Source organism: Myotis brandtii, unplaced genomic scaffold (genome assembly GCF_000412655.1).
Source record: "Myotis brandtii unplaced genomic scaffold, ASM41265v1 scaffold149, whole genome shotgun sequence".
Lineage (NCBI taxonomy): Eukaryota > Metazoa > Chordata > Mammalia > Chiroptera > Vespertilionidae > Myotis > Myotis brandtii.
The window spans coordinates 309968-322476 of record NW_005355385.1 but is presented as its reverse complement, the minus strand read 5'-3'; the positions used below and the strand labels follow the sequence as shown (position 1 = coordinate 322476).

The 12509-nt window shown below is 37.8% G+C and overlaps 1 protein-coding gene across 4 annotated transcripts in view; it reads right to left on the bottom strand.

Annotated features, from left to right (window-relative positions):
* The window catches only part of CD274 (CD274 molecule), a 15229-nt gene that overhangs the window by 2298 nt on the left and 422 nt on the right, over positions 1-12509 (bottom strand). The window contains exons 1-6 of one of the 4 annotated variants that reach the window (XM_014535683.1): positions 12149-12464; positions 8583-8648; positions 6770-7111; positions 3669-3953; positions 1737-1841; positions 165-224 (exon numbers count right to left, since the gene is read on the bottom strand). In XM_014535683.1, coding sequence (XP_014391169.1) covers positions 165-224; positions 1737-1841; positions 3669-3953; positions 6770-7111; positions 8583-8634 — 844 coding nt within the window. In that variant the 5' untranslated portion in view covers positions 8635-8648; positions 12149-12464. Of the gene's footprint in view, positions 1-164; positions 225-1736; positions 1842-3668; positions 3954-6769; positions 7112-8582; positions 8649-10752; positions 10964-11345; positions 11609-12148; positions 12465-12509 lie in introns of those variants that run through there. The other 3 variants (XM_014535681.1, XM_014535682.1, XM_005861330.2) reach the window with 3 other exon arrangements.

Sequence of the window (12509 nt, the reverse complement as noted above, 5' to 3'; positions counted from 1 at the left end):
GGAGTTCTCACATTAGAGTTGTGAGGCAAAAAGAAGCCAGCAGTTCCAACAGCTAGCATTCTTTTAAAAGAAGAGGAATTATGACTGATAGAGTCCTCCTTGTTATTACTTTAGCTTTTTGTTTCCTTTTTCTTCAACTTCTCAATCCCTGCTAATATTCTTACCATTTTGTTTCTTTGAGTTCATGTCTCGAGTGACACATTTTTCCACATCCATCATTCTCACTTGGAAAAAAAAAAGGCATTTTTATTTCCACAAAACACAATTCTACATCCCACACAGTGACTCAAGTTTAAATTCCAGGTTCCTACAAAACATTTTTAATCCCTAGGAAATCTGGTAGACTTTCTTATTTCACAGGTCTCAACCCCTGAGGTTAATTCAACAGTTTAGGGCTTTTGCTCCTAGATTTTCTTTGTAAGTATATACTTTTATTTTCCATTCTTACCTCAGAGATGGACCATACTCTGAGGTACTTTATCATGCACTGGTTTCCTAGTCATTTCTAATACCAACTAATAATTTCCATAGGAAAATATTCAAAATGCAAGTTGGTAATAGTCACTTCCTTGGACAAATCAACTCCATCTCAGGATCTTCCTATCATTGAAACTTGGTCCTTATATTCTGGCTGTCTGTGTTCTGTTAAGCATTAAGTACTTAGTCTTTAGAATCAGCAACCTCCACTCCCTCAATTACACTACTTTCCCAGATCCCCTCTTAAAGGGTTGTGGGGAATTTCTCAACAACTACTGGAATTCCCTTCCATTTTCTGCTTCCTTATTGACAACAGATAACTCTATGCAAACCACCATTGTGTCCTTTAGTATACTTCTCAAAGAATTGGAGAAATGTTTTCTCTGAGTCATCTTAAAATGGGAAGAAATTATTTGAATAGGCTCATTTTCCTGCATTCAATTGTTGCCATAAGTAAACAGAGAGATAAGCACATTCAAATTATTTAGAAAATTGAATAATCAGCAAAATACTCTATGGTAAAAGTATCACAGCTCTACAGAAGGAACTATTTTTATAACTTAGGGTATCCAGAAACCAGCTCAATATAACAGTGCAACTAATATAAGACTCAAATTCAACTAAAACCAACAGGTATTTTAGCTTCTTCTCTCCTCTAAGTCTGTGGTTATTAGTTATTTCCATAATAGAAAGAAACTGCATGATGATGGTCTTCTTCAACCTCTATTCACTCCTGTTCTCCTGCCCCTCACTTCTATACACATGGATCTTCACTCAGCAATCCTGCTCAGAGTCACTGTAATTGCTATTAAACAGTAGAATGTTTTTGTGCCACCTTGCAAAGGCAAGTCAGGTTTCCCTGCAGTCATGATCCAACTGTCACTCCCTCAGAAATGCTCCTACAGTGTGCACTGCTGCCTTCCAATGCTGGTGATGCTGCTGGACAGGAGAATGAACAGGGCTAGAGGAAGAGGTGATATACAGGTTCACATGATGGCATAGCTAAAATCTATTTTGCATAATTGAAAACAATCCCTGAAAGAAAAGGCTTATAGGAAGGCAGCATTTTATAAATCAGTGTTTCCTGGTGGGGATACTGCAAGCATTTGGGGTAGTCCCCCTATTACGTGGGACTGCCCTGCACATTACAGCAGGTTTAGCATCCTTGGCTCTATCTACTAAGTACCATTGTGACAACATTAGCACCCCCATACATTTCCCCACATCTCCAGTGAAGACCCTTTCAATAAAGGAAATACCATCTCTCTGTAGACAGAAGACCACTGCCAGGGCTACAAATAACAACAGGATGGCTCCCAGAATTGCCCAGTGAGTCCTCTTATTTCTTGGAATTGTAGGTGGTTCTGAAAATCAAAACAAAACAAAAATAGACTAAAGATAAAATTTTGATGGGAAGGAGTCAAGAGAATAATCATCCTTGAAAGTGATCGAGGTTAGCTTTAGGTTAATTTTCAAAAGTTCCTGTCCAGTGAGTGGCTGGAATGGTAAGATACCTCCAATATGAAAGTGAGAGCAGCATGGAAAAGTGGAAGCAGCCCAGGCTTTGGACAGATGGACCTGGGGTTAAATTCTGCTGCCACTTACTAGCTTTGACTTCTCTGACAAGTCCTTTAACCAGCCTACAAGTTGGAAACAATAAGGCTAATGTTTGTAAAGTGCTTAGCAGTACTACAGTGGGTGGCTGCTTAATCCTAAATGGCAGCCTTGATTAATTCACTTTCTCTTATATTCTTAAATATTGAAGTCAAAAGGCTAATGTACACGGCAAAGATGCAACATGAAGGCCAACTAGCACTGCCAAAGAATGCTCACCTCCCTAGGTCTGTGGTCATGATTGGGGACCAATTTTTATCTTTTCTTTTTCCACAGTTTGAATCTCGGGACATCTAATCATTAGTGCCTCTCACCAATCTCCCAATCTCTCTGTCTGCGGTTCCATGCAGGAAGAAAAGGTGGTCCCATGGCACATGAGGCTCAGAGATTGCTAACCTCCCACCATTAGTCATGATCTCTGACTACCTAGTTCAAGTTTTAAAGCCATAGCAGCAGTCCGCCTTCATCTAGTAGCTTACAGTCTATAAAGCCTGTTCATATCTATTTTGAGTCTCAAAATAAGTTTATGAGTTAGATATGCCAGGTATAAAAAAATTCCCAGGTTACAGATGAGGAAACAGACTCCAAGCAGTTCGAGTTATTCTAAGTCATTCCACAAATAAGCTGTCATAAAACAGCTGTTAAATGGCAGGAACCCACTAATGCAGCTCCTACCAAAGTGACTCATGCCCAGTAAGAGCATCTCTTCCATTATCTAAACTTTTTTTTTGGGGGGGGGAGGGGCGGGCTGGATTGTATTTTCCTATTGCTCGACGCTTCTGCCCATTTTTTTTAAGTTGTTTTCTCTGAAGTACCTGAAGCTTTACTGTCAACATATAGTGGGGGAGAGAGCAGTAAAAAGTGCTTCTCAGAATACCTCTAATTTTATTTAACATCATGCTTGCCCACCTCACTTTTTCTAAAGGTCTGAGCCGGTCACCAGACTGTTTGCTGCCTTACCCACTTTACCCACTTCTGTAGGGTAGGGGGGTAAAAAAAAAACACCCCAAATTGCTGGATCTGTGCAGGTAAAAATCTAAAATCCTTGTCATACACTGTAGCTCAAGTAATCCCATGATAATTTTGCCCAACAGGTTATAACCATATGGGGAAAATGAGGCCTATAGAAGTTGAGTAACTTGCCCAGGGACACACAGCCTTTAGACCTATGCACTAAGCAGACTGCCCTGAGTTGAAATGTCATAGACTACCTTGAGGGAGGCAAATGGCCTGAATTGAGTATTCTTCTCGGGTGCTCCCCTGGATCCCTCAGCCACAACAGCATTTCTGCATGGATGAGATTGCCTGTTGTTGTTTTTTAATCTGTTTCCTAAAGAATATGAACTGTCTTATTCTTCTGAGAGCTCCCAATGCTTTGCACATAGGCTATATTCAATAAATATTTGTTGATATACAAATATTCAATAAATATAGCAATGTGACTTGGATGAATGGAGATAAGGAAGCAGGCTGCATATTCATTCAACAAACAGTGAATGCCTACGATGAGCAGGCATCATGCTTGGTACCAGGGGATAATACTAGGCACATTTTAATTGAGACTTTCAAAATATTACCTGGGATGACCAACTCAGATGTACTGTTTTCCTCAAAACCTGATCTCCGAAAAGTGCAGTAGAAAATCTCATTAGCTGTTGTGTTGACTCTAAGTGTGCTGGTCACATTGAGAAGTTTCTCATCCCTCTCGGAACTGGTGATGGTGGTTTTGCCATTCAGGACTCGGTGGTCACTGCTTGTCCAGGTGACTTCAGCCTCAGGGTAACCCTCAGCCTGACAAGTTAGTTCGTGTTCAGAGGTGTCCAGATCCACAGAAATTCTTTGGTTGATTTTGCGGTAAGGGGCTAGGTCATGAGCAGAAAGAAGTCAGGGCTTTCACTTAGCACAGAACTAGACGTGTGGCTTGGTGTTGTCCACATTAGAAAGAATATAAATCCAGGATGGTTCTCATAGAAATCAGCTTAATGTTCAGATAGCTTAGCAGTGGGGAACTACTAGTTCTGCCTTAACTCTTCTTCTATTCATACTTGGGCCAAGTTTGGACTTAAAGGAACAATTATCTTGCTATAAATATCATATTGTTATTTTCATTGGACTCAAAGTAAATATATAGAGTAATAAAGTGATAATAACAATTGAGTTAATCCAAAACTTCAGTTTCACATTTCAGTTTTGAAATGTTTCACATTTAAAAGGCCATGGTAAGTAAACTCCCTGTGGGGAAGCTGTGTTACCACATGTTTGCAGTGATGGGAAGAGAAGTCTGATAGAGTTACTGTGAAATCATTTGCATATGGAGATGACTCAGGACAGTGGTTCTCAACCTCCTGGCCCTTTAAATACAGTTCCTCATGTTGTGACCCAACCATAAAATTATTTTCGTTGCTACTTCATAACTGTAATGTTGCTACTGTTATGAATCGTAATGTAAATATCTGATATGCAGGATGGTCTTAGGCGACCCCTGTGAAAGGGTCGTTCAACTGCCAAAGGGGTGGCGACCTACAGGTTGAGAACCGCTGACTCAGGAGCTCTACTTCCTTGAATTATGTAGCTCAAGTAACCTGGACATCAAACTTCTATTAGTGATTCAGCCTCAGCTGAAATTTGGTGGCTGGCTTGCTCTCAGTGCAGCTCAATTTAACCCCTAAAACTACGATATGACAATAAGATGGATGGGGAGTAGGATGCCAATTTAGTAATTTATAACACAAAATAGAATAGTCAAGCAAATCAGATGTTGGTCATCTACAGTACTCCACCAGGGGCCCCGCCTTGGAAAAACTATCAGACCCATAGATTTCCTATTGTGTCAAACCATAGGAGAGGAAATTGTAGCTCCACAGGAGACAGTACAGAGCTCAGGTGACCTGGAAGAACACCCTTCCTCTGCAGGGACAGCTGTCCCACTTTGCATAGGACCTGCAGGCTAACGAGAGACTTACACTCTATACTTCTACCTGACTGCCAGGCTTATGCTCTTCTTCCTATTCCAGATTCCTGGCTGTTTATAGGATGACGTCTTAATAATTTCTTTCATGCATAGAAACACAGTAAAGTGCCTGATATTTGCTGATGGACTGAAGAAAAATTAAAAATCCCACTTGAAATCCCACTATTCTATTTTCATGAATATCACTGTTCTAGAGAAGCATATGGTAAAATGCAATGAACATTTAACCTATTTCACAAGTGGCATCTTCTTGACAACAGTAGCATTAATTGAGCTAGAATCAGTGACCCAGTAATATACCATAAAACAGGTGCATATCTCCTAATTCTTATATAATTTTGATTTTGAGATAATGACCAGTTATCCCTTTATGATAAATTCAAACTTTTTCTACTTATTGACCTTCAGATTAATCGTAGTTATCCTAGGAATGGAAATACCAAGAGATGATGATTTAATTCTAGTCACATTAAAATGTGAAAAAAAAAAAGTAGGCACATAATTTCAAAACTGTAAGTAAATAGGGCAGATTTCAGCTCAATACCAGAAAGTAATTTCAACAATTGTGGGAAGTATGTGAGCAGAAGACCCTTTGGGGAATTTCTGTTCCTTGGGAATTTGGGCTAGCTGCTCTTGCCTGGGATCCTTTCAGCTTTCAATTCTAGGAATCTTAACTGTGAAAGCAGAGGTGGTCAGCTAAGGTGTTTTCCTTTACCCAAACTTTGAACCCAGGTGACCTGATGACATATTTGTGGTTCAGAACTCAGGGATTTGTCACTCACAGTTCGTCTTTAACACTCCATGATAATGCTGGTATTGATTTTTCAAGATGAATGTCCAGTGAGCATAGTTTATACCATCTCTAAGGAAGAATAGTTTTCTCTATTCTTGATGTAATTATAGTTTGCCTTCATAAAATGATTTCAATTCTTTTAAAATGTGAACCTTATAGCGAAATTTGTTTTTAACATTTGTTTTAGTTAAGTATGGCATAGAGAGGTTCAAAGGAAGGAAAATGCTGGCAGATCTAATAAAATAAAAATAGTAGTTGAATTTAAAAAAAAATCCTGGAGAAAATACACAAATAGTGGTTACCTGGTTATCTCTGCATGTCATGGAAGATGGTGGTGAAGGGTGGAGGGACACTTCTGTAATTCATTTTATTTCCTTCCATAGTATGTATTACTTTTATAATAATAGCAAAGTAAAGACTGAGTATTTAGTTTAGGAAAACTGAACATTCTATGGAACATGGCTCTGACATGTTTGGCTCTGGATCTCTAGGGACTATCAAGTAGGAGGGGCTCAAGAAATGCTCATTGGGCCCTGGCCAGTGTGGCTCAGCTGGTTGGAGTGTCATCCAGTACATCAAAGGGTTGTCGGTTCCATTACCAGTCAGGACACACTGAAAATGGTGGGTTGATTCCTGGTGGGGGTGTGCATGGGAGGCAATCAATTGATATTTCTCTCATACATTGATGTTTCTATCTCTATCTCTCTCCATTCCCCTCTCTCTAAAATCAGTAAAACATGTCCTTGGGTGAAAATTAAAAAGGAAAAAGAAATGCTCATTGGATGGGTGTGTGAATGAATGAATGAACAGATTGCTCCTGTGGAGAGTAATAGTGGACTTTCAAGAATGAAAAGTTCTCATCGCTGATATGATTTTAATAAAGGTTGGGCCTCTTTACCTATAATCATTCTTACCATTGACTTTCAAAGTAATCCGCTTGTAGTCGGCACCACCATAGCTGATCAAGCAATAGTAAACGCCGGCATCCTGCAGTTTCACATCAGTGATCTGAAGTGCAGCCTTTCCCAAAACTAGCTGGTCTTTCAACAGATGGGCCCTTTGGCTATAGCTACTGTGTTGAACTTTCAGGTCTTCCTTCCCATTTACAAATTGAATAACTTTCTTTTCTCCCATTTCCCAGTAGACAACTAATACATGCAGGTTTAACGGTGTTGTTACTGGGAATTTGCATTCCATTGTCACATTACTGCCATACTCTACCACATATAGGTCCTTGGTAACTGTGATAGTAAATGCTGAAAAGAAAAATAACCAATCTTCAGAACATGGAAAATTTCTTAAAAATTTCACATAATGAGCACATAGTTTACAAACATTTTACTTGGTCACTTATGTGATAATTATGTTTAGGAACTTGCTTAAAATACGTATTTTATCTGGTGGGTTTGAAACGCATTTTGGGATGCTATATTTCATCTTTGAGATAAAAATAATAAAATTAGCTAAACAAGTTGTCCTAAAATTCATAAACATACATTACTATGGAAATACTATATGGTGATGGGGTACTTAAAACTGAAGACTTTGTCTCATGTGGACATCCCCAGAATGTCCTTTTACTGGACACATATTTGCCTTCTGCGTAGTCTGAATGGCAGATTCCAATACAGTCACGCACTGCTTAACAATGGGAATACATTCTGAGAAATGCATTGTTAGGTGATCCTGCTGTTGTGCAAATACCATAGAGTGCACTGACACATACCTAGATGGTATAGCCTACTACATATCTAGGCTATATGATATAGCCTATTGCTCCTATGCTACAAGCCTGTATGACATTTTACTGTACAAAATAACATGAGATTAAATCAAGCACAAGTGAAAATAATGCAATCAAAAGACGTAAACACAGGATGTATGAGGCTGCTGTTGGCCTAACATGGCATAGTGTTTAGAAATAAACCTTTTTTTATAAGTAGAAAGAGTCTTCTAAAATAACAAAAAAAGTATAGCATAGTAAATACATAAACCAGTAATAGTCATTTATTAAAAGTATCAAGTATTATGTACTCTACATAATTGTTTGTGCTCTACTTTTATATGACTACCAGTAGAGTAGGTTTTTTTATACCAATCTCACCACACACAAGTGAGTAATGCATTGCACTGTGACATTATGATGGCTACAATGTTACTAGGTTATAGGAATTTTTCAGCTCCATTATAATCCTAAGGGACCACAGTGGTACATACAGTCCAGTCCATCATTGACCAAATCATCTTTAAGCAGCACATGACTGTAGTCCTAACTCTTGATCAGTTGTCTGGCCTGAGGTATATGAGTCTGAAGATTTGTGGAGGGTCTTAGGATAATGCCAGTACTGTTGTTACCCTGACACTTTCCAAAATTCTTCCTTATAATATACTCTTCAGGGAACAGCATGTCACCAAGCAAGGTGGATAAAATGATCCTTTCATTGTTTAAAACAAACATCATAGACTATTTCCCCAGATATTTTCAGTAAATATACCTAAGAAATGAACAATGCATAATGGGTAATGAGTTAATTTTGTTTTTTGATTTGTCTGTGTTTCCTAAATCTTTGTCCAATGATAAGAGATTATGAAATATGTTTATGAAATAAAGAAGGAAAAATAGAATGTCCTCTCTATTAAAAATTATATTCATTTAAATTTATTTTAGTCTTTAAGTTATGGTTAAAATATTTAAACTATATGACAAATCCTTATTTGGTGTCTTACCTTTCAACAAATGACAGTAGGCCATGAGTGTAAAACTACCAAGTATCCTCATTTTTCTGAAATTACCTAATTATAGAAAACACAAGAAGGAAACTGCTTTACTCAATAATTCAATACCCAGACATTATGAGACTTGGCAGTTCTAATTGAAATAGTCTTCAGATAACCAGACAATGACTGACTTGTAAGTGTAGAAATGCAGCAGGAAATTTAGAAATTCAATACTATCACTTAATATCCCCGAGCCGTTTAAAGGCAAATTTTAAGAAAAGCTACTGTGATTAGGATTTTAAAATTTAATTACAAGCCTCAAAAAAAACATATAATGTACACTTAAAAGAAGCCAAGAAGACAATATTGCACCGAAATGCTCTCCATTATTTCATGTGTGTTTTTCTACAGTATAACATATCTAGAAATCTAAACCTGCCCTGTGCAAATGTCAAAGCCAGGAGAATCTCATTTCCATATCATCCCACCTCTCAATGCTTCTTTTCTTCCCCTGCTCCAGTGGTTCTCAACCTGTGGGTCGCGACCCCTTTGGCGGTCGAACGACCCTTTCACAGGGGTCGTCCAAGACCATCCTGCATATCAGATATTTACATTATGATTCATAACAGTAGCAACATTACAGTTATGAAGTAGCAACAAAAATAATTTTATGGTTGGGTCACAACATGAGGAACTGTATTTAAAGGGCCAGGAGGTTGAGAACCATTGCCCTACTCCCTCCAGTAGCTGAATACTTTCATCATACCCTTTAATTAATTATTCAAGCCTTCCACACCACTACTCCAACCATGCTAGCTCGCCCCAGGTGCCATCCTTCATAAATCTCCTCTTCTGCCTTTTATTTATTCTAGATAATATATCCTATCTGTGCAATAAATTGATACCACTAGTAGCAGGGGAAGTGAAAAGTAGAAACAGTTGGATTTGACTGATTCATACCAAGATGTAAATGTCTTACAGCCACTCTTTGAAGAGTATTTGCCTAGAGCCTATTCTTCATTTTGTCTTCCTACTTGAAATTCTCCCAATTTTTTCTCAGCAAACATTGACGGAGCAGCTCCTCTGTGCCAGGCACTATTTTAGGGACTGGGGATATACCAGTGAACAGAAAAGGAAACTTATTCCACTCTTGGAACTTATATTCAAGAAGATTTGTACTGAATTTCACCCAAGCTGTTTATTTAATAAAATAGTTTCTCTATGGTGTTATACATACGTTTATACACTTTGAGAAGAAAGTCAGTTTTCCTCTTAGGGTGTCTTTGACCTCTGCATACATATAAAAACTCACAATAACCCATTAATCAATGTGACACATATATAAGGCAGAAAATTAATGCCCCTGACATATAGATAGCTCCTAAAAATCACTAAGAAATAAAAACAGGAAAATGAACAAAAGGTTCTAACATACAGTTCAGAGGATAAGAAATGCAAATGATATTTAAACAAAAGAATGCTCAATCTCACCAATTTTTAAAAAGCATAAAATTAAAACATAAGATATCATTTTTCACTTATTAGCTTGACCAAAATTACAAAGATTCCTAATATTTAGTGTTTTTTGAGGATATGAACCTCTCACCCTCTAATGGTAGGAAGGAATATGAAGTTATGTAACCTTCTTATGGAAGGCAAGTTTCATCATTAAAAATTTAAATGTACATGTCATATTAGCTTTCCCTCCCTCTTCTAGAAATATATCCTACAAAAACAAAAACACATACATATAAGAAGATATGTAAAGGGAATAGCATTGCTAATATTAGCCCAAAACTGGGAATACTCTAGATAATCTAAGTGGTCAAATAAATGTTGGTATAGTCCTACAATGTAATAGCATTAAGGACAGAATTAAGTACATGTACATGTATTGATTGTGCAGAGATGTAAAAAGTAAGTCGCAGAACAGTGTATGTGGTAGAAACTCACTTAAAAATCTGTGTGTGTGTTTAAACAGATTCCAGAATAAGCCATATCAAGATGCTGACAGTGATTATCCCCAGGAGTGAAATTAGAGGAAGGATAGGTCAGTTTTCACCTCTCTAACAACCTATATGATCCTTCATGTTCAAATACATATACAAAAAGGGTAAAATAAAATGAGTCATTGTTCTCTTGCTAGTGTGAGGTGCATAATTCTTATTTATCTCCTTACCATCTGCACTGTAGATGGGAAAGAGATGGCATTCAGGCCTTGAGAATATAAAGGCTGTTGAAATGAGGCTGCTGTATGATAGTTATCTGACTGTCCTTCCTTGGGCCAGAGCTGATATACTACAATTATGAAATACAAATGCACTATTATAAACAAAAATGCACTTATTGGGCAAAAGAAAACTTAAGACTCCAAGCAAAGAACCGTTGAATAAATCAGAGGGACATTATATCTACTCATGGATTGCAACTAAATTTTGCCAATGAGTGAAGTCCCATACAAGAACTGATGTGTTCAAAGACCAAGGAAATGTGAACTAGAGGATAAGTAATGGTTCATTCAGGATGGGGAAGCAGGTTTGTCCCTGGGAGAACCCAGCATAATACTATGGAACTGATACTACTTCTCTACCTCCCATGGCAGAATGGATAGGAGGAAGAGATAGGGAAAGAATTCAAGCTTTATTTCTCAAAAGTAGGAGTATAGAATGATATATGTTGGTTTAGGGTTTCCTTTGATTTTTACCCAATGTATATGATTTTTAAAAGTTCTTAGAATTTGATAATGTATCTCCAAATGAACTGAAAACTCACCTCATTAATAGATCAAGAGAGTTGATCAGTGGCCTTCCCTTCAGTGACCCTACAACACACTTGTACATTTCCCAGTCTTTCTTCAATTCCCCACAGTATATCTATGGCTTTCTTTATAACTATACACTAATTGTTGTCCTATAACCTCTACTACCTTCTTCCACTGAAAAAAGCTATTTTTTTTCTTCAAAGTATCATAATTCTTTAAAATCTGCTAGCAACTGTCAATGTGAACTGGCACAATCTTTCTGGAAGGCAATTTTCATTTCATTTATTTACTATTGAATTTATTGGGGTGACATTGGTTAATAAAATTATATAGTTTCAGGTATATAATTCTACAATGCACCGTGTTCACCACCCAAAGTCAAGTCTCCTTCCATCATCATTTAATCAAAAGGCCTTTAAAATATTCAGACTCTTTGGCTAAGTAGTTATGCTTCTATGAGTTTACCTGAAGGAAAAAATCAGCTATGTCCCAGAGAGCAAAAATGTCCAGTGAATGGCTAAAATAGTAAATCACTGTAACTATAAATAATCTTTTGCCCAACATGGGGGATTATTTCTGTTTGGTTATCCAGCACCATGGAATATAGCCATTTAAAAAGAAATCACATTTACAAGGCTATTTAATCAAAAGAAAATCATCCACAGTTTGTCTATATATTTATTTTAGGTGCAAAAACCAAGATGGAACAATGGTACTTGAAGTACTCCCTGTGTTATAAAACAAACCCAAACTATTCTTGACATAAACCACGGTCAATGTGTCTAAGAAATGTTTTAACTCACCCCCTTCTTACCCCTTTCTTCCTCCTTCAGGACTTCTTTTAAGTCCCCAGAGCAAATAGGGCAAAGAACTCGGGTTCCAGAATCCTGGGTCTTACCACGGGAAAGGACCTTAGGGAGATGCCGCAGGTGTGCTGACTTACCCACTGCTAGTGAGTGGCTGAGGATGGATTTCCAGCCCAGAAATTTTCCAATAGACCCTCTACCAACCTCAGGACCATATTTATGAACTCACAGAAACATACACTTACAAGATTGACATTAAGCATAACTGGATCCTGCCTAGGGGCAGGCCCAACGTGTTACCTGTTCTTATTAACCTTGACAAGTAATTGGCTCTATTGCCCTCCCCCACTCCCACCCTCACCCCCACTC